The 21,154-nt window shown below is 43.5% G+C and overlaps 1 protein-coding gene and 3 non-coding genes across 4 annotated transcripts; all 4 read left to right on the forward strand.

The window, feature by feature from the left end:
- Positions 1 to 425: 425 nt before the first annotated feature.
- Positions 426 to 11,791, forward strand: LOC138284641 (large ribosomal subunit protein uL15). Its single transcript, XM_069223664.1, has 5 exons — positions 426 to 476; positions 1,727 to 1,790; positions 7,327 to 7,402; positions 9,341 to 9,515; positions 11,614 to 11,791. Exons 1-5 carry the CDS (start codon positions 474 to 476, stop codon positions 11,740 to 11,742), a joined length of 447 nt encoding a protein of 148 aa, XP_069079765.1. The 5' UTR covers positions 426 to 473; the 3' UTR covers positions 11,743 to 11,791.
- On the forward strand, positions 1,516 to 1,647 carry LOC138286273 (small nucleolar RNA SNORA3/SNORA45 family). The gene has a single exon (XR_011201933.1). It is a non-coding gene; the product is annotated as a small nucleolar RNA SNORA3/SNORA45 family (small nucleolar RNA).
- Positions 6,937 to 7,067, forward strand: LOC138286277 (small nucleolar RNA SNORA3/SNORA45 family). Its single transcript, XR_011201938.1, has one exon. It is a non-coding gene; the product is annotated as a small nucleolar RNA SNORA3/SNORA45 family (small nucleolar RNA).
- On the forward strand, positions 9,674 to 9,807 carry LOC138286279 (small nucleolar RNA SNORA3/SNORA45 family). The gene has a single exon (XR_011201940.1). It is a non-coding gene; the product is annotated as a small nucleolar RNA SNORA3/SNORA45 family (small nucleolar RNA).
- Positions 11,792 to 21,154: the final 9,363 nt, after the last annotated feature.

The following is a 21,154-nucleotide window of genomic DNA, read 5'->3' on the forward strand; positions in this document are numbered from 1 at the left end:
TGCTACAATTCCGAAATCTTTCTGCAGTTCAACCCTCTCCTAACAGTACTAATTTGAATTTACCGAAAAGATTGCTATTCAAAGATGGCCACCAAGTTAGTCCTGACTTTTGCCCGTTCTTTGTGTCTAGCCGTCTAAACACGTAGGAAATGGTTCTGTCGAACCCGTCGTCTCGCCGGATTGGTTAATGTCGCTTTCCCCGGGAGGCAGGTATAACGGAGCAGCCTTTTACCGTGAAATTTGGCTATAAAAAAAACTAACAGGATAGAGCATTTGTTTCTTGAACGCCAGTAAAGTCATATTTAAACATCATAGTGTTATCCGGCACAACAACTAAGCCTCATACATATTTATATCTTCATAAAAGCACGTGGTAATCTCTGTCATCACTGGGCGGAGATTGTGGCATTTCCTGTGCTCTAGCTATCGCGAGATTTCAACCCGAGTTTCCTCTTTTTGCTGCTGCTGCCAAGATGGTAGGTGGTGGTTTGCGGAGCGCTCTTCCTTTTAGGTAATTTGTGAGTTGGTTACGGATGATCTTGTTTTTGTGAGTCGAATTTGTAAAGCATATTTGGTCTCCTCGAGTTTATGTGGTTTGTCAGTTCGGGCTCCGCTGTAGGAGACACCTCATGTAGGGGAGAAGTTTGGTAGCTCAATATCGTCGAGACATTTTTTTTTTTTTCTTTCTAGTGGCCCGTTTTGTTGATTTTTAAGATAGACCTGATAGTCTCACAGATCCAAAGAAATAATTCGTTCCCCAAATTTCCTTACGTAATTCGTAGTTGGTCTTTGCGGGAGCTAGTCTTTTCTAGTCGGAGAGGAATTGTCACGTTCTGTTGTGGGAGTTATTTAAAAACACGAGGAACTGAGGGCGGCAATATTTTTGGGAACCCGCGTTTTGATTCATTAGCAGCAGTTTGTTCATGGGATATCAACACATGAGTGTGGCTGTATCATTGTGCTCTTAAATGGAGTTTAAGGCAAACGGCGCTTAAAAGGTAGCCAGTTCGTGACGAGTCAGGCAATCTGAAAGATATCCGCTGTTAACTGTCGAATCCTTCGGAACCTCACGCGTACTAAATATTGGCATCTTTTGTACCAAAGACTCTCGTCCCTTGGAAAGGCGGAGTTGAACGATATCGTATTTACCTGTGTATGAAACTTAGGCTAGCGTAATTTTGTGTTGACTGTTAAGCGTTTTTCATTACATTATGCCACGTGATGTAATCTCGAAGCGTTTGTGGCACGATCTAAGCGCACGAGTAGGGTAAAAATGGCAAAACTTCGCACTGTATTTTAAAGCAACATGCGCCTGTGTCGAAAACGTATGCGGGGATGCATTTCTCACTAACATACAACACGAAATACTAGTTTTTCACTTTATTTGCGGAATTTTGCACAGTCCTGGATTTGTTTAATGTGTCGAGATATTATATCGCTATACTGTTTACTTAATAGTTTACAGGTATATTGTACTTACGGAATAATAAGTAGATGTACAGTTGAGTTCATTAAAGCGAGGCTAGAGTCTCATCTTGACACTGTTCATTGTCTTGGTGTGCTAGAGCTTTCGTAGAATAACTACTGGTCCTTATTCACTGGCTTTGGTTTCTTTGGACCAAGCCAGTCACCTGGTCAGTGACATGTGATTTAAAATGCTTAAGTGTCATATCTAAAGATCAACAGTTGAATATTACATTTCTTTGCCTTTTTGTTTTTTTCCTAGCCAGCCAGAACGAGGAAGACCAGAAAACTCAGAGGCCACGTGAGCCATGGTCATGGCCGCATAGGTGTGTAATGCAATTGTTTTCTCTGTGTGCACATTATGTGACATGACAGCTGGCAGTAACGTCCCTACCAGTGACATTAAATAAAGGAGATTTTTTAGAATCAGGTTTTGTACCTCACTTTACCCTTGCTATCCAGATGCTTTTGTGGGTATGTAAAACAATTTGGGTTGGGGGTAGACTGATGTTTCTCGGTGAAGAGAACAGCGCAGATCTTGGAAAATGTTGAAATGAACTTAATCAAAACAGTGACAACGAGGAAGATACTCATAGGATATGGGCGCTCACAGAAAGTCCATAGAATAAATCACACATTTAGTTCATGGCACGGTGCTTCTGACAAGAGGATCTCCCTCAATCCTCCAATGTTTCCAGAGAAACACAAAAGCATACAAACAAGTCGTAGCACTCGTGGTATAAAAACAGAGTTAGACGTTGTACGTATGTTCAGTCTTCTTCGTAAATTATCAACCAAACTTGTGTTTGTATCACAGTCCAAGTTTTATTAGTACTGTTCAGAAATCCTCCAAAAGAACAGCCTATTTAAAATGTTCGGATATCCTCCATAAGAACAGCCAACACGTGTTTCATCCTCTGAGAAGTATCTCTCATTAAGGACTTCATCAGGGCTGAAATAAAATAGAGTAGTATCTATGTATATGTTGTGGAATAAAAGATAGGAGCAGAAAATTGGACCAAATTCAAAATGTGACAATAGTGCAGTTATGCAAATGCATGCTCTATTGTGACTAGTGTGATAATCATTAGAAAAAGGAAAAACACAAGCTAAAGTAAGAAAGGGACCCCGATTTGTGTAAAGTAATGTTACTTAGAGGTTTACCAGTATAATCGAAAACATCCAGGAAAAAATCTATCATCAGAAGTCTCGCCCCACATTGTTTATGATAGATTTTTTACACAAATCGGGGTCCCTTTCTTACTTTAGTCACATGGATTACCCTTAATTTGATTGTCTACAGTGATGTGCACTGAGTTTGAAAATGAATTTTCGGCACTCTGATCTTTAGACATGTTTTGTCACGCTTTTAGACCTTAACTTTGATCACGGATCGAGGTGTTTTTATTGGATTCAAGGTTATTATTAATTGGGTTGTTTTGTTAGCTTGTGTTTTTCCTTTTTCTAATGATTATCACACTAGTCACAATAGAGCATGCATTTGCATAACCGCACTATTGTCACATTTTGAATTTGGTCCAATTTTCTGCTTCTATCTTTTATTCCACAACATATACATAGATACTACTTTATTTTATTTCAGCCCTGATGAAGTCCTTAATGAGAGATACTTCTCAGAGGATGAAACACGTGTTGGCTGTTCTTATGGAGGATATCTGAACATTTTAAATAGGCTGTTCTTTTGGAGGATTTCTGAACAGTACTAATAAAACTTGGACTGTGATACAAACACAAGTTTGGTTGATAATTTACGAAGAAGACTGGACATACGTACAACGTCTAACTCTGTTTTTATACCACGAGTGCTACGACTTTTGTTTGTATGTTGAAATGAACTTAGACGCGTTTAACTTAGTCCATAAGTAAACCAACAAAGCACATGCAGGAGCATCAGCTGTTGTCCACGCAAGCCATTGCTACAGAACAAAGCGTAGTCCAATGCAAACAATACAGATTAAAGAAACATGCAATGTGAATTGCTAACGTAGATAAAAATTCCAACAAAGAATAAACCCCAGTATAACATCTGCCACAAGTGATAGTCACCAGCTTGTTAGGTCCACCACAAGGATTCAATAATGTAAGTGACCGCAACCCCTGGTAGCTGTTGCATTGAGCAGATGCTTAACCTGAAAATGTGTAGAATATCTGTACTAAAACTTCTAAACAGTAGAACAAGCAGCACAATAAATATCACATTCCAGTCTATTGAAATACAGGACAACAACAATCTCTAATGGGGGTAGGAATGTGCAAAGACTTAAGAGGCAAAGAGCAAAAAGAAAAGCACTGTTACAACTGTTCACGTTTGCCTGAGACCTAGGCACAATTTCAGGCCGTGATGAAGCACCTTAAGGGTATGACAAACTGGTTTGTATAGGTTTTATCTTCTGGGTACCACTAAGACTTGCAGGACCACAGGGACAGCAGTTGATAGTCAGGATTCACTGTAGTAAAGGCCACCAGAATGTTGCAACTGGTCAGAAAATACTTTCCTGAGCTTTGGGTGAGGTTTCACTTTGTTAGGATTTACTGGCCAGTGGTTGGGGCGGTGGCAGGACACTAACAAATGGGATAAAAGCTCTCATGTGCAACCCTTCCCGCTTTTGGCAGCATCTCCCGTTTCCTTGCTGCACGTGATCTCACATGGCATCACTGTAGCTTGCATCCACAATGCCACATGCCTACTATCCCTGAAAGGAGCCTCTGGATCAGCCAGAGGTGTTTATTGAAATCAAACAGTCCCCTGCCCCAGCTCTACAAAACGGTTTCTGTAACCAACTCCCCTTTCTACCGGACTAGTGCCCAACTTTCTACAGAGTGCTCAAAGAGCAAAGGCCTTCTTTCTCCGTTCTCCCCTTACACTTAACTGTGAGTAGGCTTTGTGCATGCCCCTTTTGTAGCAAATTAAAGCCCTAAACCCTTCCAGCTGCCCTCCTTGGACTGACAGGCCATTGTCAGTGCCAATATAGTGATAAAAGAAACGTAGACTGAATTTAAGTACATTTTATATCTCCACTGAAAATACATTGCTTATGCTGAATATGGCCATCCCTGGAACTGCTGTTAAAAATAAAGATCACTGCCAGGATTTAAGCACCAAAGTCTGTTTCTTTTGGGCTTCACTCACACCTGTATAGTGTGATCACTGTTCTTGGAATAAGCTTGTGGTGCCTAACGGAGGAGCATCGAACAGTTATGGGCGGTCTTGTCTGGGGCATTTAGAACTTAGACGAACATACACTCTGGCCCAGCAAAAGCCCTTCCCCAGCCTTCGGGTTCACTTAGTTTGTGGAGATCAGTTGAATTTTCGCTAGCAGCTGTGACCCAGTCTGAAATCTACATTCTTCGAGTCCCAGGCAGGTATTTGTGTGCCGCCTAGATGGAACCAAGTCAGGCTGCAGAAATACGTGCTTCTGGAAGCATCCTCTGCAAACATGTCGGTGCCACGGGGCTATTAAAGGATTCTCCCATATAGGTTATCTCTGAAGGCTGCCACAGGGAGATTGTTGGTGGCCAGTTCGAGAACACAGCACTGTGCCAAACCTAACCTGACTAATAGCGCTACCAAGGAGGCTGCCACTGACTTATTTTTTTACTATCCCGGCCCCACTTATTATGCTGATAAACCTCAGCACTGACAGGGTGCAAACTTCTGTTCTTTCTCTGCTCCCAAGTCTGCTAATTAGAGATGCATTAGGTGAGATATGCACCCCCTTAAAAAAAAAAAAATCCTTCCAAGTCTGCCACATTGATACAATGCACATGGTCGACAGACCGGGCTGTACATGCACATGATGCTGCATTTCATTCCTTAAATTTACACAATCTGAAAACCCCCACCCAAAACTGCCTTTCTCATCTGTCACCTCTTGCAACTGATATGCAAGGCATTATCCAGGGTATCAATTGAGGCCACCAGTTGTTCATACTACATTTCTTTTGCTTTTCTTGGCTGCTCCCACAAATCAATCTATGGATGCTAACAATTTTTAGCCTCCAGTAGTGAACTTCCTTCACATTAATAGAGCCTTTTGAAACGTTGAATCTTATATTTTGCCCTTTTATGTATTTATCGTTTTATTCTGCTAATATTTAATTTTCTAAACCGTTGCAGACTCCCTAAGGAAGAATCTGGGACCCTCCGTGCCAACGGATCATAGGTTCAGAACTGCTGCTGTAATTCATTTATGATTGGCCTATCAGATTCAATTGATCTCTCTCTATCATTTATTAGTTACGCTTAATTTACAAATAACTTGTTGTGCTGTGCAGTCTGGTGCCACAGGTGTTGGTGACACAGCGTTCTGGACTTACACTGGCAGAACTTTAGTGGTGCTGCAGCGCGTTGGGCCTGTAGCATTGGTCAGCTGCCATTGCTCAGCAGGGACCACGGCTCCTGATGCAGGCAGTGGTGTGGAGTTGGACAGGGGCTGTGGTCTGAAAGTCGCTCTGAGGTCCATGTCCTTTGTTTTGTGTGTGTGTGCCAGAATGCATTCCCAAGAGCCAAGGAACTGGATTTGGCACCAATTGGCAAGTCAGGACTCAGCAAGGAGAGACCAGGTGCTGGCAGGTTAGGTCTTTGTCCCCGAGACTTATAAACGGGAGGCAAGCTTGGTCGAAGCCTTTGGCGAACCTTTAGAAGCGGGCCCCAGACACACGACAGGAAGTTGGAGACTTCTTTGTGTGAGGACAGGCACAGCCCTATTCGGGGGCAAGTGTCGACTCCTCCCACCACTCTCGCAGGACCAGTTGGGATATTTTAAGACAATCCCCATGTCATCCAATGGGAGAGAGAATCCTTGCAATAGTAAAAAAAAACTCAGTTTAGCAGTATTTCACTATCGGGGCATGTACATGTCGTACCTTTTAAATATCCTGCCCATGGGGCTGCTTTGGGCTTACTTTAGGGTTGACTTACAGGTAATAAAAGGGAAGGTTTAGGCCTGGCAAGTGGGTGCACTTGCCAGGTTGACAGGGCAGTTTGAAACTGCACACAGGCACTGAAAAGGCAGGCCTGAGGCATGTTTGCAGGGCTACTCATGTGGGTGCACATTGCTGCAGGCCACTAGTAGCATTTGATTTACAGGTCCTGTGCACAATACTAGGGGCTCACTAGTAAATCATATATGCCCATCATGGAGAAACCAATACAATTTAGACAGCATATGCTCTTTACCACTGCTTAGCAGTGGTAAAGTGCCCAGAGTCCTAAAGCCAACAAAAACAGGTTGGTAATATATAGATAATTTTATATAAAGTAGTTTATAAGACCTTGTCAGTCCTCCGCTACAGTAAATGTCCTAGTATTGCCATCCTCATGGTTTCAATAGCTGAGCATTTGTGGGTGCTTACAGGATTGTGGCTGTTCCTCAGTGATTTAGAGGTGCCAGTGGTCTCCGCTGCCTGGTTCTTACAAGGTTTTGTTTAGAATTCTTCTGAGCTTTAAATACCGAGACTAGAGTCACATCTGACATATGTCGTTGTCCTGGTGTGCTAGAGTTCTCGAACAGAAATTACTGATCTTTATTCACTGGCTGCTGTACTTTGTGACCCAGCCAGTCACCGGTTCAGTCACATGTCCAGTGTATTCACAATGCTGGATGTCTTTGATATACCTTGCAGTAGTGCTCTGGGCCACATAGCATTGTGGTGGCTGTGTTTTGTCACATCCATGGCCAGTGGCGTAGGATTTCTTTTTTTCCCACACGATTTACCTTACAAGTGACTGTGGTGTCCGTTGTCCTTGTTTTACTTGAAAGCCGGGGGCTTGACTGCTTTCTGGGAATGTAGTTTGTGTGGCAATGGCTTGTTAATTAATGATCTTTTTCTTAATTTCAGGTAAACACAGAAAGCATCCTGGAGGCCGAGGAAATGCTGGTGGCATGCATCATCATAGAATCAACTTTGACAAATAGTAAGTTTCTGATGTACTGACCTAAGTAGTCTAATTATGGGCTTGTCTGGCGCGACTTGAAGATAATTGGCAAATTCACAAAAGCACACGTTGAGCAGGAAGACGACTTTTACCTTCTAATGTACATAATGTTTACAATTTTTATCCAAGGATATTGTAGGAGCACAATATTTGTAAATGTACCGATTTTCAGATTTGTCTTTCATGTGCAAAACTTGATTATTTTGAACATTCGAGGCTTGATGTCAAACTGAGTACACTACGATCTGTATAAATACTGAATAAACGGTTTTCTTCAGAGTGACTGTCCTTTTGGGTGTCAGTATGCTGGAGTCCTCTCTGCTCAGTTTTTTTGCTACACAAACTGAAGTCTTGGACGAGACTGACTTTCAAGAGACTCAAACCAACTTTGAAACTTCTTGCTGTAGCTGATTAGTTTCCATGATAAGTCTTAAAACTACTTGGTTACACTCATTGTACTGTACCTAGTTGATTTTCCACCCCCCCCCCCCCCCAAATAGAGCCCTTACCTGTGACCTAATTTAACTGTGCGAGGTCATAACTGTTAGGGTTTGCTGATATCTCAAACATGCCAGTCATTTTGGGTCTCTTGATTTGTATGCACTAGTACCAGCTGCACTGCTTTGTGTCCCCTCAATGTGGCTACTCTGTAAACTACTGCATATAATCTCTTGACACTTCAGAGCTTGCTTTTGACAATGTTTATCTAGTAATGTATGGATAAATTCATTAAATCACGTGCGAATTTGTGTGCTGAATTCTTAGGCTGCGGTCCCTGTTCCTGGACGAAATCCGATGACTAGCCTTCAAGGCAGAACGTTTAGAACAGTGTAGCCTCTAGTGAAGTTAATTTCCACCCTTGAGCTTGACCTGTGGGCTTTGACATTTTGTTCCTCGGACCCCTTGAAGATCTGCCCTTGTTTAGAATGCCCTCTGGTTGCTCGGTTGAGCAGTTAGGAAGCCGTTTCTGGCCCAGGTGGTGGTCATTTCTGCACATTTTTCCCTGTGTACAGCTAGTCCTGCAGTTAAACGAGCAACTCTATTTCTGTCTCCATTGGAGTCAACTGAGGGAAATAGGGGCCCTTTTTTTTTTATTTGTGAGCTATGCCTCTTTTGGACATCTGACCTTAATTTCTTGGAAGCATGCCCATTAATTACTTTGGGGAGAGAGAAGTGTAAATAGTCACACTGGTCTGAATGTCATCCCACTTGGGGGGGGGGGGGGGGGGGAGAGAATGAAAGGTTTGCCATTAACTTCCACCATTTTCTCCTCTACTAGCCCCATGCTGTGGTCCCAAGTGTTGTAGGCTGTTTTGTATAATGGTAAAAAAAAAAAATGGACACCCAGATACTGGCTTGTGTGTCCAAATACCATGGAGGAAACAAACTGCTGAACATCGTGGCCAAAATATCGACTAGATTTACTGTTACCTTCTATGTATCTTGAAAATGGCTGAACGTTATGAATCTGAAATGTCTCAAGTATTAGAAAACAAGAAGGAATGACTGGCAGAAATAAGAAGACTATAGGCTCATGGCACTGTTTGCTTCTTTATTGCAAAGTCATCTCGGCTAGTTTGCAGGATTGGCTCGGCATTGTGCACCTGCATGGAATGTCTTAGCCAGATTTTGTTAGTGACCCTTTGGGGCTTTTCTTATACCCTGTAATTCAGTGTGGCAAGTACCCCCGTTTGTGCACAACCTTCCTTGCTTGCAAGTGGTTGGCACAATATAGGTATTGTTTAAAATCAAATGTTTGCTAGTTTTGTGAGAATGTAAGGTGCTTTTAAAATTTGTAGTTAGCAGTTTGAATCTATATAATCTTACCTACTGTTTGTAACTTTGAAGGCAGAGAAAACTGAGTTTGTGGTATGTGCTCCAGTGTTGATTTTTACTTATTCTTTTTAACTTTTCCAGTCATCCAGGGTATTTCGGCAAAGTTGGTATGAGATATTTCCATCTTAAGAAGAATCAGCAGTTCTGTCCAACAATCAACCTGGATAAGCTCTGGACTCTAGTTAGTGAGCAGACCAGGCTTAACTATGCGAAGAATCCTGAGGGACCAGCCCCTATCATCGATGTAGTACACTCGGTATGTTTATTTGGTGTTTAGTCCAATGTAGTTATGCAGGTTTTTTGTTGTTGTTTTGTTTCCCAATGTAATTGTTTTTTTTTTAGTGGTTCTACCAGCAGTTGATGCTCGAGGATACCATCTGTCTTATACTTTACAAATGTGTTACTCACGCTAACACCGAGACTATAGAGTCGCATCCTGGCACTGTTCATTGTCTTGGTGTGCTAACGGCCTCGGAAATTAACTGCTGATCTTTATTCACTGGCTGCTGTTAATTGTAACCCAGCCAGTCACCGGTTCAGTCACAGGTATATTATAATTGAATTTCGTTTTTTTAAATTTATTTAGGGTTGTGAAGTATTATAAAGGAAGGATATTTAAAATAAGAGGCTTTTAATTATTAATCTAGACTACTCTAAGCACTAGGGGTCACAGATGTTTTTCTTTTAATATCCCCTAAATTTAAACTTTAACTTATATTTACAGGTTTACCTCCTCTGTAACAACACTTCTTCCCTGATATTCCGTTTTATGGGTTTGTCATCGTGGGTGGTTTGATACCTCTTTGGATGAGGCTACTAGTAGGAGTGTAAATAAAGCATTAATGGATTAGTATTAGTCTCAGTGAAGCAAATTATTTTATACCTAAAAACCCACCTCATTTACACTGGCCCATTTAAATTGAAGCAAGAGCTATTGAATCCTAAACTCGAGACCACTGGTATCCCAGCGCCCCTCGCCCTCTTCAAAGCAACGATGAAATTATAAGTGCCACAAATGGATTTGAATATCTACCTGTTTATAACTGGAAATCATTTGCATTAACCTATAATCCCCTTGGTGCTCATACCGAAGATCAATTTAATCTGTCAGCTAAAAATTAACAATGCATTATCAGTTCACGGTTTCGTCACAAAAACAAATGTTTTATGAGAGAAAAAAAGCAACGTTTGTTGAGCAATGCGCACAGCATTGTTGCACTATTACCTGTAACCCGTAGTTTTTTTTTTTTTTGCACAGTCTTGACTAATGTGCATGTTACATAGGATTTGGCAGCATCAGATATGAGGCCCCAAATGTATACAAGCCAGTAGTTTTTTTTTATTTTTTAAATGAGTTCAGGTAGGCATGTTCATGAAGATATGCTGATTCTGATTTTCCACAAAATTAATTTAAAAAATGGTTCGTTCGTTAGAAAACCCTACTGCCTCCAATCCTCAAAACTCTAATTTGAATCACCTCGAGTGTTAACTCCCTTAAGGTGCTCATTCTCTCTACCCTGTTCCATTTGAAATATATTGTGGGTTTCGGCACCCCTGTCTAGCTGTACCTTTATTGCATGATCAATAAAAAAAAAATTTAAACTCTAGTTCTACGATATTTTCCTGAGACTACAAAATAGCGTTGTGAAATCTAAAGCTAAACAAGACATGAGTTTGCAGCGTGTACCTTTAGTGTAACTTTCTTGGCACTGTTAACAATAGTTTTCAAAATAAAACTCGTTTTTTAAAAGGTGATGCATGAAATGCCAAGTGGCGTTATTTTTGACTCGGTAAAAATAATTTAGTGTTAATCCATCACCATTTCGAAAGTCACTATGGCACTACCACACTCTTAAATTGTAACAAAAAAAGTTTTTGTACTTCCTGTTTGTAATGTTCCTCAAAATATTATCCACATATCTAGTAATATGATGGACTCGCACATAAATCTGTTCTATATGTTATGGTGTTGGGTGCGATCTTTTCTGGGTCTTGGCCCTGCTTGAATGACAACTTATGGAGCACCCACCCAAAATAAAATTTTCTTGGTACTTAATGCAACTCTTTATATTCAAGGGACAGACTCGACCTTGTCTGAATTAAGTTATAATTTCCGGTCACACCCAGTTCACTCTGACAAGTTTAATTAACCCTTTGACTGCTGGCCGTTAGGAAGGCTGGAGTAAACCCTACAATGCTGCATTAAAAATACTTTGTGGTCTATGGTATTCTAGAGCTTAGGAATTCCTAATTCTTTGTGTGAAAACTGGACATAAATGAGCTGTTTTATGTGACTATCATGCTACTGAAGTATTTGTATTTTCATCCAGTCTTCTTTTTTTTTTTTTTCCTAGGGCTACTACAAAGTCTTAGGGAAAGGAAAACTACCAAAACAGCCTGTAATTGTAAAAGCCAAGTTTTTCAGCAGGAGGGCAGAAGAGAAGATTAAAGGTGTTGGTGGAGCTTGTGTTCTCATGGCATAGGTGTGGGCTACTTTAATTGGATCTGAATAAAGAAAGGTTCTGTATAAAATGTGTTTGCTTTGTTACATTTTCAAGGAGAAATATGTTTAAAAGTATCCAAACCATTTTGTGGTACATTTGTGAAGATAAAGGATGTGATGATCGCTTGCCAGGTTCATGCTTCCTGCCATCAAGATGTGTAGCATATGACAACACACAAGTAAATGATTATTTCCTGTTGTGCACCACATACTGTTAATAAGTAAACTTCTGCCACTGATGCTAACTTTGCCTCTATGGCTAGCATCCCATTAACCTAATCTCTATTTTTATAGAGGATGACCATATAATAATATAAGGGTCGAAGCATGAAACAATTTCTGGTCATGAGAATTTGAGAGCTTTCTGTGCCTTGATAACTAGAAAAGTATCGCTGGGCTTGATAATTCAGTAGGTCATAAATCTGTGCTGGTGGTCTGCTGATATAGACTTTTTCTGTTTGTTTTGAAGTGGGTGCCAATGGCCTAGATCGCTGAGAAGGCACCATCTTTGTTTTTTGCTTTGATGAGCAACCTGTGCCGGGTGAGACACTTGAATAGAAGATAAACTGCTTGCACCCCATTGGAAAAAGAACAAGCACATATTAGTCAGTAGTCCAACTAAGCAATCGTCAACAGTTCCAGGTAGGGTTGCCAACCAAAGGTGAGCTGTACTAGCTGTAGTTCCAGAAAGAAGGCAGAATTAGTAGTGACTGCCCAAAGTATAATCTGAGAAATTTTTGAGATGACTGCTACTTTCGAATGAGCAAATGGGCATCAAGAAGGTTGACTAAAGCCATGAACATACCAGAAGAAATTACAGGGATGATATTTTGAAGACTCGCCGCCTTTGAATATCTGTGAAATGAAGAGGTTCCCATCCAGGACGAGCCGATAGTCCTCTTCAGAGTTCTGCACTAGAAACAGCAAGCAATAACCCTGGCCTCTCCTTCAGCACTCAAATTCTTGCTCTTTAGTTGAGAAAATCCCAAATTCATTTCTCTGATGCTTTTCTGTACATTGTGTGTGGTTGGTTTCTAAATAAAGATGTCTGCCTGTGGGCTGGGTCTATCCTGAAACTTTCTTCAGCCTTAAGATTTTTGCAGTAAAAACTGCAAGTTGCTTGATTGCGGTTAATCTGGAGGTAGCATCTTCCCCACACCCCCAAAAATATTGGAGTTTGACAGCCCCCTCCACGTTCGTGTCCACTTGATCCCTGGGGACGCTTCCTTTCGAACTCTGCCATTAGACTCGAGACCCACAGTAAAGGAATCCACCTTAACTGCAGAAGGAAACTCGCAGCAATACAAATAATGATAAAGCATCACAATAAACTGTATCAGAAAGTCTAATTCTTTAGTTTAGATCCATTAGAACATTTTCTTTATTCTTTCATTTCTTATAGCAGCCCATATTTATAGCAAAGCCAATGGGGTTCGTCATTTAGAAGAGGCCTTCTTCAGGGTTGTAATACAACAAATATAAATCCCTTAAAATATACACAAAAAATATATATTTACAAATATATCTTTAAAGACCTCATATGTGAGGAAATGCCTCCTTGGCATGGTTACCCCCTAACTTTTTGCCTTTGCTGATGCTAAGTTATGATTTGAAAGTGTGCTTGGGACCCTGCTAACCAGGCCCCAGCACCAGTGTCCTTTCCCTAAACTGTACTTTTGTCTCCACAATTGCCACCACTCAGGTAAGTCCTTGTAACTGGTACCTCTGGTACCAAGGGCCCTGATGCCAGGGAAGGTCTCTAAGGGCTGCAGCATGTCTTATGCCACCCTAGGGACCCCTCACTCAGCACATGCACACTACCTCACAGCTTGTGTGTGCTGGTGGGGAGAAAATGACTAAGTCGACATGGCACTCCTTAAGAGTGCCATGCCAACCTTACACTGCCTGTGGCATAGGTAAGTCACCCCTCTAGCAGGCCTTACAGCCCTAAGGCAGGGCGCACTATACCACAGGTGAGGGCATAGGTGCATGAGCACTATGCCCCTACAGTGTCTAAGAAAAACCTTAGACATTGTAAGTGCAGGGTAGCCATAAGAGTATATGGTCTGGGAGTTTGCCAAACACGAACTCCACAGTTCCATAATGGCTACACTGAAAACTGGGAAGTTTGGTATCAAACTTCGCAGCACAATAAATGTACACTGATGCTAGTGTGCAATTTATTGTAAAATAAACCCAGAGGGCATCTTAGAGATGCCCCCTGAAAACATACCCGACTTCTAGTGTAATGCTGGGGACTGGTTAGCAGGGTCCCAGCACACTTTCAAATCATAACTTAGCATCAGCAAAGGCAAACAGTTAGGGGGTAACCATGCCAAGGAGGCATTTCCTCACACCTACTAGCAATACGTTTTTTGAAAATTCATTATCCATAAGTCATGGAGTGGATATTGGCGGCCATCTAAAAATGGAGTATTCCACTAATATATATATATATATATATATATTCAATGGCATGTGTAGCTGCAGATACACATGCTGTGCACATCCCGCCATCTGGTGTTGGGCTCGGAGTGTTACAAGTTGTTTTTCTTCGAAGAAGTCTTTTCGAGTCACAAGACCGAGGGACTCCTCCCATTTGGACTCCATTGCGCATGGGCGTCGACTCCATCTTAGATTTTTATTTTTTTTCCAGCATCGGGTTCGGACGTGTTCCTTTTCGCTCTGTGTTTTGGGTCGGAAAGTTAGTTAGAATCTCGGAAAAATCGTCGGTATTGTTTGCGTTCGGTATCGGGTTAGTTACAACAGATCGACACCGAATTAAGAAGAGCTCCGGTGGCCCTTTGTGGTTTTTTCGATCCCCGTCGGAGCCTGGTCGGCCCGGCCACGTGTCTCTTCAAGGCTGATGGAACGGACCCCATTCCGCTTCTGGCCAAAATGCCATAACAAGTATCCATATACAGATCAACATCTGGTCTGTAATTTGTGTTTGTCACCAGAACACAAGGAGGATACTTGTGAGGCCTGTCGAGCGTTTCGGTCCAGGAAGACACTCGGACCGAAGAGCAAGAAGACTGCAAATGGCGTCGGCGCCGACAGGACAAGGGTGTTTCGAGGAGGAGGAAGAAACATTCTCCACCCAGGATTCGGACTCTGAGGAGATCGATCTCGAGGAAACGCCGAAAACCTTGAGTAAAACGTCGAAACAAAGTACTCACGGGAAGACCGCTAAAGCCCAGGGGACGCCACCGCCAACAGGCCATGGCTTAACCCGAAAAATGGGTGACCGTTCATCGGCACCGAAAAAGGGCGAGCTGGTGTCGAAGTCATCCGACTCCGGTCGAGATACCGGCACACAGCAATCTCGGGCCCGAGATAGTGGCTCAGAGAAGATTCGGCATCGAGAAAGCGGCACCGAAACGGGTCGACACCGACAGAGCACGACACCGAAAGTAAAGAAGGTTTCGTCGGAGCCGGAAAAAAACAGCCGAAAAGGTTTCGGTACCGAAACAACCGGCCTCGGAACCGAAAACAAGTTCCTACACTGAGGAACAAGGACTGTCCACACAAATGAAGACACATAGATTTGGACAGGAATAGAGACAATAGAGCCAGATCACACACAAAGACGGCTCTTTATTCAAAAAGATACAGGGAAGATCAGCGCACTTCCTCCAGTCAAAATGAAACGCAAGCTTGCCTTACAAGACAAGGACAAACGGCCACATGCAAAGGTGGCTAAACAAGTAACACCGCCACCATCCCCACATCACTCTCCGCAACCATCACCGGTAGCCACTCCACCAATGATGCAATCCCCAACTCATACAGGAATGAGTCAAGATGACCCTGACGCATGGGACCTTTGACGCACCGGTGTCCGATAATAGTCCGGAATGCTATCCAGCTAGACCATCGCCACCAGAGGATAGTACAGCCTACGTACAGGTGGTGTCAAGAGGAGCGGCATTTCATAATGTCAGCCTTCATTCAGAGCCCATTGAAGACGACTTTCTTTTTAATACACTGTCGTCCACACACAGCCAATATCAGTCTTCCTATGCTACCCGGAATGCTAAAACACTCAAAACAAGTGTTTGAGGAGCCTGTTAAAGGGAGAGCCATTACTCCAAGAGTAGCTAAAAAAATATAAACCGCCACTGTAGGAAGTTGGCTCTGTATGTGCTATTTCAAAGTAAGGAATAGCATGCACAGAGTCCAAGGGTTCCCCTTAGAGGTAAAATAGTGGTAAAAATAGATAATACTAATGCTTTATTTTGTGGTAGTGTGGTAGTGTGGTCGAGCAGTAGGCTTATCCAAGGAGTAGTGTTAAGCATTTGTTGTACATACACATAGACAATAAATGAGGTACACACACTCAGAGACAAATCCAGCCAATAGGTTTTGTTATAGAAAAATATATTTTCTTAGTTTATTTTAAGAACCACAGGTTCAAATTTAACATGTGATATCTTGTTTGAAAGGTATTGCAGGTAAGTACATTAGGAACTTTGAATCATTTCAATTGCATGTATACTTTTCAAGTTATTGACAAATAGCTATTTCAAAAGTGGACACTTAGTGCAATTTTCACAGTTCCTGGGGGAGGTAAGTTTTTGTTAGTTTTACCAGGTAAGTAAGACACTTACAGGGTTCAGTTCTTGGTCCAAGGTAGCCCACCGTTGGGGGTTCAGAGCAACCCCAAAGTCACCACACCAGCAGCTCAGGGCCGGTCAGGTGCAGAGTTCAAAGGGGTGCCCAAAACGCATAGGCTAGAATGGAGAGAAGGGGGTGCCCCGGTTCCGGTCTGCTTGCAGGTAAGTACCCGCGTCTTCGGAGGGCAGACCAGGGGGGTTTTGTAGGGCACCGGGGGGGGACACAAGCCCACACAGAAATTTCACCCTCAGCAGCGCGGGGGCGGCCGGGTGCAGTGTAGAAACAAGCGTCGGGTTTGCAATGTTAGTCTATGAGAGATCAACGGATCTCTTCAGCGCTGCAGGCAGGCAAGGGGGGGCTTCCTCGGGGAAACCTCCACTTGGGCAAGGAAGAGGGACTCCTGGGGGTCACTTCTCCAGTGAAAATCCGGTCCTTCAGGTCCTGGGGGCTGCGGGTGCAGGGTCTTTTCCAGGCGTCGGGACTTAGGTTTCAGAGAGTCGCGGTCAGGGGAAGCCTCGGGATTCCCTCTGCAGGCGGCGCTGTGGGGGCTCAGGGGGGACAGGTTTTGGTACTCAGTCGGAGAGTAGTCCGGGGGTCCTCCCTGAGGTGTTGGTTCTCCACCAGCCGAGTCGGGGTCGCCGGGTGCAGTGTTGCAAGTCTCACGCTTCTTGCGGGGAGTTGCAGGGGTCTTTAAAGCTGCTCCTTGAAACAAAGTTGCAGTCTTTTTGGAGCAGGTCCGCTGTCCTCGGGAGTTTCTGGTCGTCGTCGAAGCAGGGCAGTCCTCAGAGGATTCAGAGGTCGCTGGTCCCTTTGGAAGGCGTTGCTGGAGCAGAGTTCTTTGGAAGGCAGGAGACAGGCCGGTGAGTTTCTGGAGCCAAGGCAGTTGTTGTCTTCTGGTCTTCCTCTGCAGGGGTTTTCAGCTGGGCAGTCCTTGTTGTCGCAGGAATCTAATTTTCTAGGGTTCAGGGTAGCCCTTAAATACTAAATTTAAGGGCGTGTTTAGGTCTGGGGGGTTAGTAGCCAATGGCTACTAGCCCTGAGGGTGGGTACACCCTCTTTGCGCCTCCTCCCAAGGGGAGGGGGTCACATTCCTATCCCTATTGGGGGAATCCTCCTTCTACAAGATGGAGGATTTCTAAAAGTCAGTCACCTCAGCTCAGGACACCTTAGGGGCTGTCCTGACTGGCCAGTGACTCCTCCTTGTTTTTCTCATTATCTCTCCTGGACTTGCCGCCAAAAGTGGGGGCTGGGTCCAGGAGGCGGGCATCTCCACTAGCTGGAGTGCCCTGGGGCATTGTAACACGAAGCTTGAGCCTTTGAAGCTCACTGCTAGGTGTTACAGTTCCTGCAGGGGGGAGGTGTGAAGCACCTCCACCCAGAGCAGGCTTTGTTTCTGTCCTCAGAGCACAAAGGCTCTCACCGCATGAGGTCAGACACTCGTCTCTCAGCAGCAGGCTGGCACAGACCAGTCAGTCCTGCACTGAACAATTGGGTAAAATACAGGGGGTATCTCTAAGATGCCCTCTGTGTGCATTTTTTAATAAATCCAACACTGGCATCAGTGTGGGTTTATTATTCTGAGAAGTTTGATACTAAACTTCCCAGTATTCAGTGTAGCCATTATGGAGCTGTGGAGTTCGTTTTTGACAGACTCCCAGCCCATATACTCTTATGGCTACCCTGCACTTACAATGTCTAAGGTTTTGCTTAGACACTGTAGGGGCATAGTGCTCATGCACATATGCCCTCACCTGTGGTATAGTGCACCCTGCCTTAGGGCTGTAAGGCCTACTAGAGGGGTGACTTACCTATGCCACAGGCAGTGGGAGGTTGGCATGGCACCCTGAGGGGAGTGCCATGTCGACTTAGTCATTTTCTCCCCATCAGCACACACAAGCTGGCAAGCAGTGTGTCTGTGCTGAGTGAGGGGTCCCTAGGGTGGCATAAGACATGCTGCAGCCCTTAGAGACCTTCCCTGGCATCAGGGCCCTTGGTACCAGGGGTACCAGTTACAAGGGACTTACCTAGGTGCCAGGGTTGTGCCAATTGTGGAAACAATGGTACATTTTAGGTGAAAGAACACTGGTGCTGGGGCCTGGTTAGCAGGGTCCCAGCACACTTCTCATTCAAGTCAGCATCAGTATCAGGCAAAAAGTGGGGGGTAACTGCAACAGGGAGCCATTTCTTTACAGCCACCAACAGACCCACTGTACATTACACAACAGCTAACACCAGACTCTGTTGTAGTGGGAGCAGCGCGCAAAAGAGCCAACTCTCATACTTCAGGAGATGCACCACCTCCAGATAAAGAAAGTAGAAAATTCAATGCTGCAGGCAAAAGGGTGGCGGCACAGGCAGCAAACCAGTGGCGTATTGCAAATTCGCAAGCTTTGTTAGCCAGATATGATAGGGCCCATTGGGATGAGATGCAACACTTTATTGAACATTTACCCAAGGAGTTCCAAAAAAGAGCGCAGCAAGTAGTAGAAGACAGACAGGGTATCTCCAATAATCAGATACGGTCAGCAATGGATGCTGCAGACACAGCTGCTACAACTGTCAACACTGCAGTAACAATAAGAAGACCTGCATGGCTGCGTACATCAGGATTTAAACCAGAGATACAGCAAGCTGTGCTGAATATGCCATTCAACGGACAGCAGTTGTTTGGGCCGGAGGTGGACACTGCGATCGAAAAACTTAAGAAAGACACTGACACGGCCAAAGCCATGGGCGCACTCTACTCCCCACAGAGCAGAGGCACATTTCGAAAGACACAATTTCGAGGGGGGGTTTCAAGGGCAAACCACAGAAGCCACAACCTCACAAACAAAGCCCACTTACCAGAGCCAGTATCAGTGGGGAGGTTTTCGGGGACGATTTCAAAGGAATGGAGGAAAATTCCAAAGTCCCAAAACTCCTCCAATCAAGCAGTGACTTCAAGGTCACAAATCCCCAACACATAACACCTGTGGGGGGGAGACTAACCAAGTTTAACAAACATTGGGAGGAAATAACAACAGACACTTGGGTCTTAGCAATTATCCAGCATGGTTATTGCATAGAATTTCTCAAATTCCCTCCAAACGTCCCACCGAAAACACACAATATGTCAAAACAACATATAGATCTTCTAGGACCAGAAGTTCAGGCATTGCTACAGAAAGAGGCAATAGAATTAGTACCAAAACACCAGAAAGGAACAGGAGTTTACTCTCTGTACTTTCTCATACCCAAAAAAGACAAGAGTCTGAGACCTATATTAGATCTCAGAACATTAAATAAATACATCAAATCGGATCACTTTCACATGGTGACATTACAAGACGTAATCCCACTGCTCAAACAAGACTACATGACAACACTAGTCTTAAAGGATGCATATTTCCATATACCGATACATCCTTCACACAGAAAGTACTTAAGGTTTGTATTCCAAGGTATACATTACCAATTCAAGGTGTTGCCATTCGGAATAACAACTGCGCCAAGAGTTTTTACAAAGTGCCTGGCAGTCGTAGCTGTACATATCAGAAGGCAGCAAATACATGTGTTCCCGTACCTAGACGATTGGTTAATCAAAACCAACACCCTAAAAAAGTGTTCACAACACACAAAGTATGTCATAGAAACCCTCCACAAACTAGGTTTCTCAATCAACTACACAAAGTCACACCTTCTGCCATGTCAAACACAGCAATACTTAGGGGCGACAATCAACACCGCAAAAGGGATTGCCACTCCAAGTCCACAAAGGGTTCAGGCATTTCACAATGTAATACAGGCCATGTATCCATAATCAAAGAATACAAGTCAAAATGGTGTTAAAACTCCTAGGCATGATGTCCTCATGCATAGCCATTGTCCCAAAGGACAATGGCAAGGTTACACATGCAGCCCTTACAACAGTGCCTAGCGTCACAGGGTCAACTAGATCTGGTGTTGATAGACCGCCAAACATACACCTCGCTTCAATGGTGGAACAGTATAAATTTAAACCAAGGGCGGCCTTTCCAAGACCCAGTGCCACAATATGTAATAACGACAGATGCCTCCATGATAGGGTGGGGAGCAAACCTCAATCAATACAGCATCCAAGGACAATGGGACATACAGCAAAAACAGTTTCACATAAATCACTTAGAACTGTTAGCGGTATTTCTAACGCTCAAAGCATTTCAACCCATAATAAGCCACAAACACATTCTTGTCAAAACAGACAACAATGTATTACCTAAACAAACAGGGAGGGACACACTCAACACAGTTGTGTCTCCTGGCACAGAGAATATGGCATTGGGCGATTCACAACCACATTCGTCTAATAGCACAATTTATTCCAGGAATTCAGAACCAGTTAGCAGACAATCTCTCTCGGGATCACCAACAGATCCGCGAATGGGAGATTCACCCCCAAATACTGAATACTTACTTCCAGAGTTGGGGAACACCACAAATAGATCTATTTGCAACAAAGGAAAACGCAAAATGCCAAAACTTCGCATCCAGGTACCCACAAGATCAGTCTCAGGGAAATGCGTTATGGATGAGCTGGTCAGGGATATTTGCTTACGCTTTTCCCCCCTCTCCCACTCCTTCCATATCTAGTAAACAAATTGAGTCAAAACAAACTCAAACTCATACTAATAGCACCAACATGGGCAAGACAACCATGGTACACAATACTACTAGACCTCTCAGTAGTGCCTCATGTCAAACTACCAAACATACCAGATCTGTTAATGCAACAAACAACAGATCAGACACCCAAATCC

The sequence above is a fragment of the Pleurodeles waltl genome, chromosome 3_1 (assembly GCF_031143425.1).
Source record: "Pleurodeles waltl isolate 20211129_DDA chromosome 3_1, aPleWal1.hap1.20221129, whole genome shotgun sequence".
In the NCBI taxonomy this organism is placed as follows: Eukaryota; Metazoa; Chordata; class Amphibia; order Caudata; family Salamandridae; genus Pleurodeles; species Pleurodeles waltl.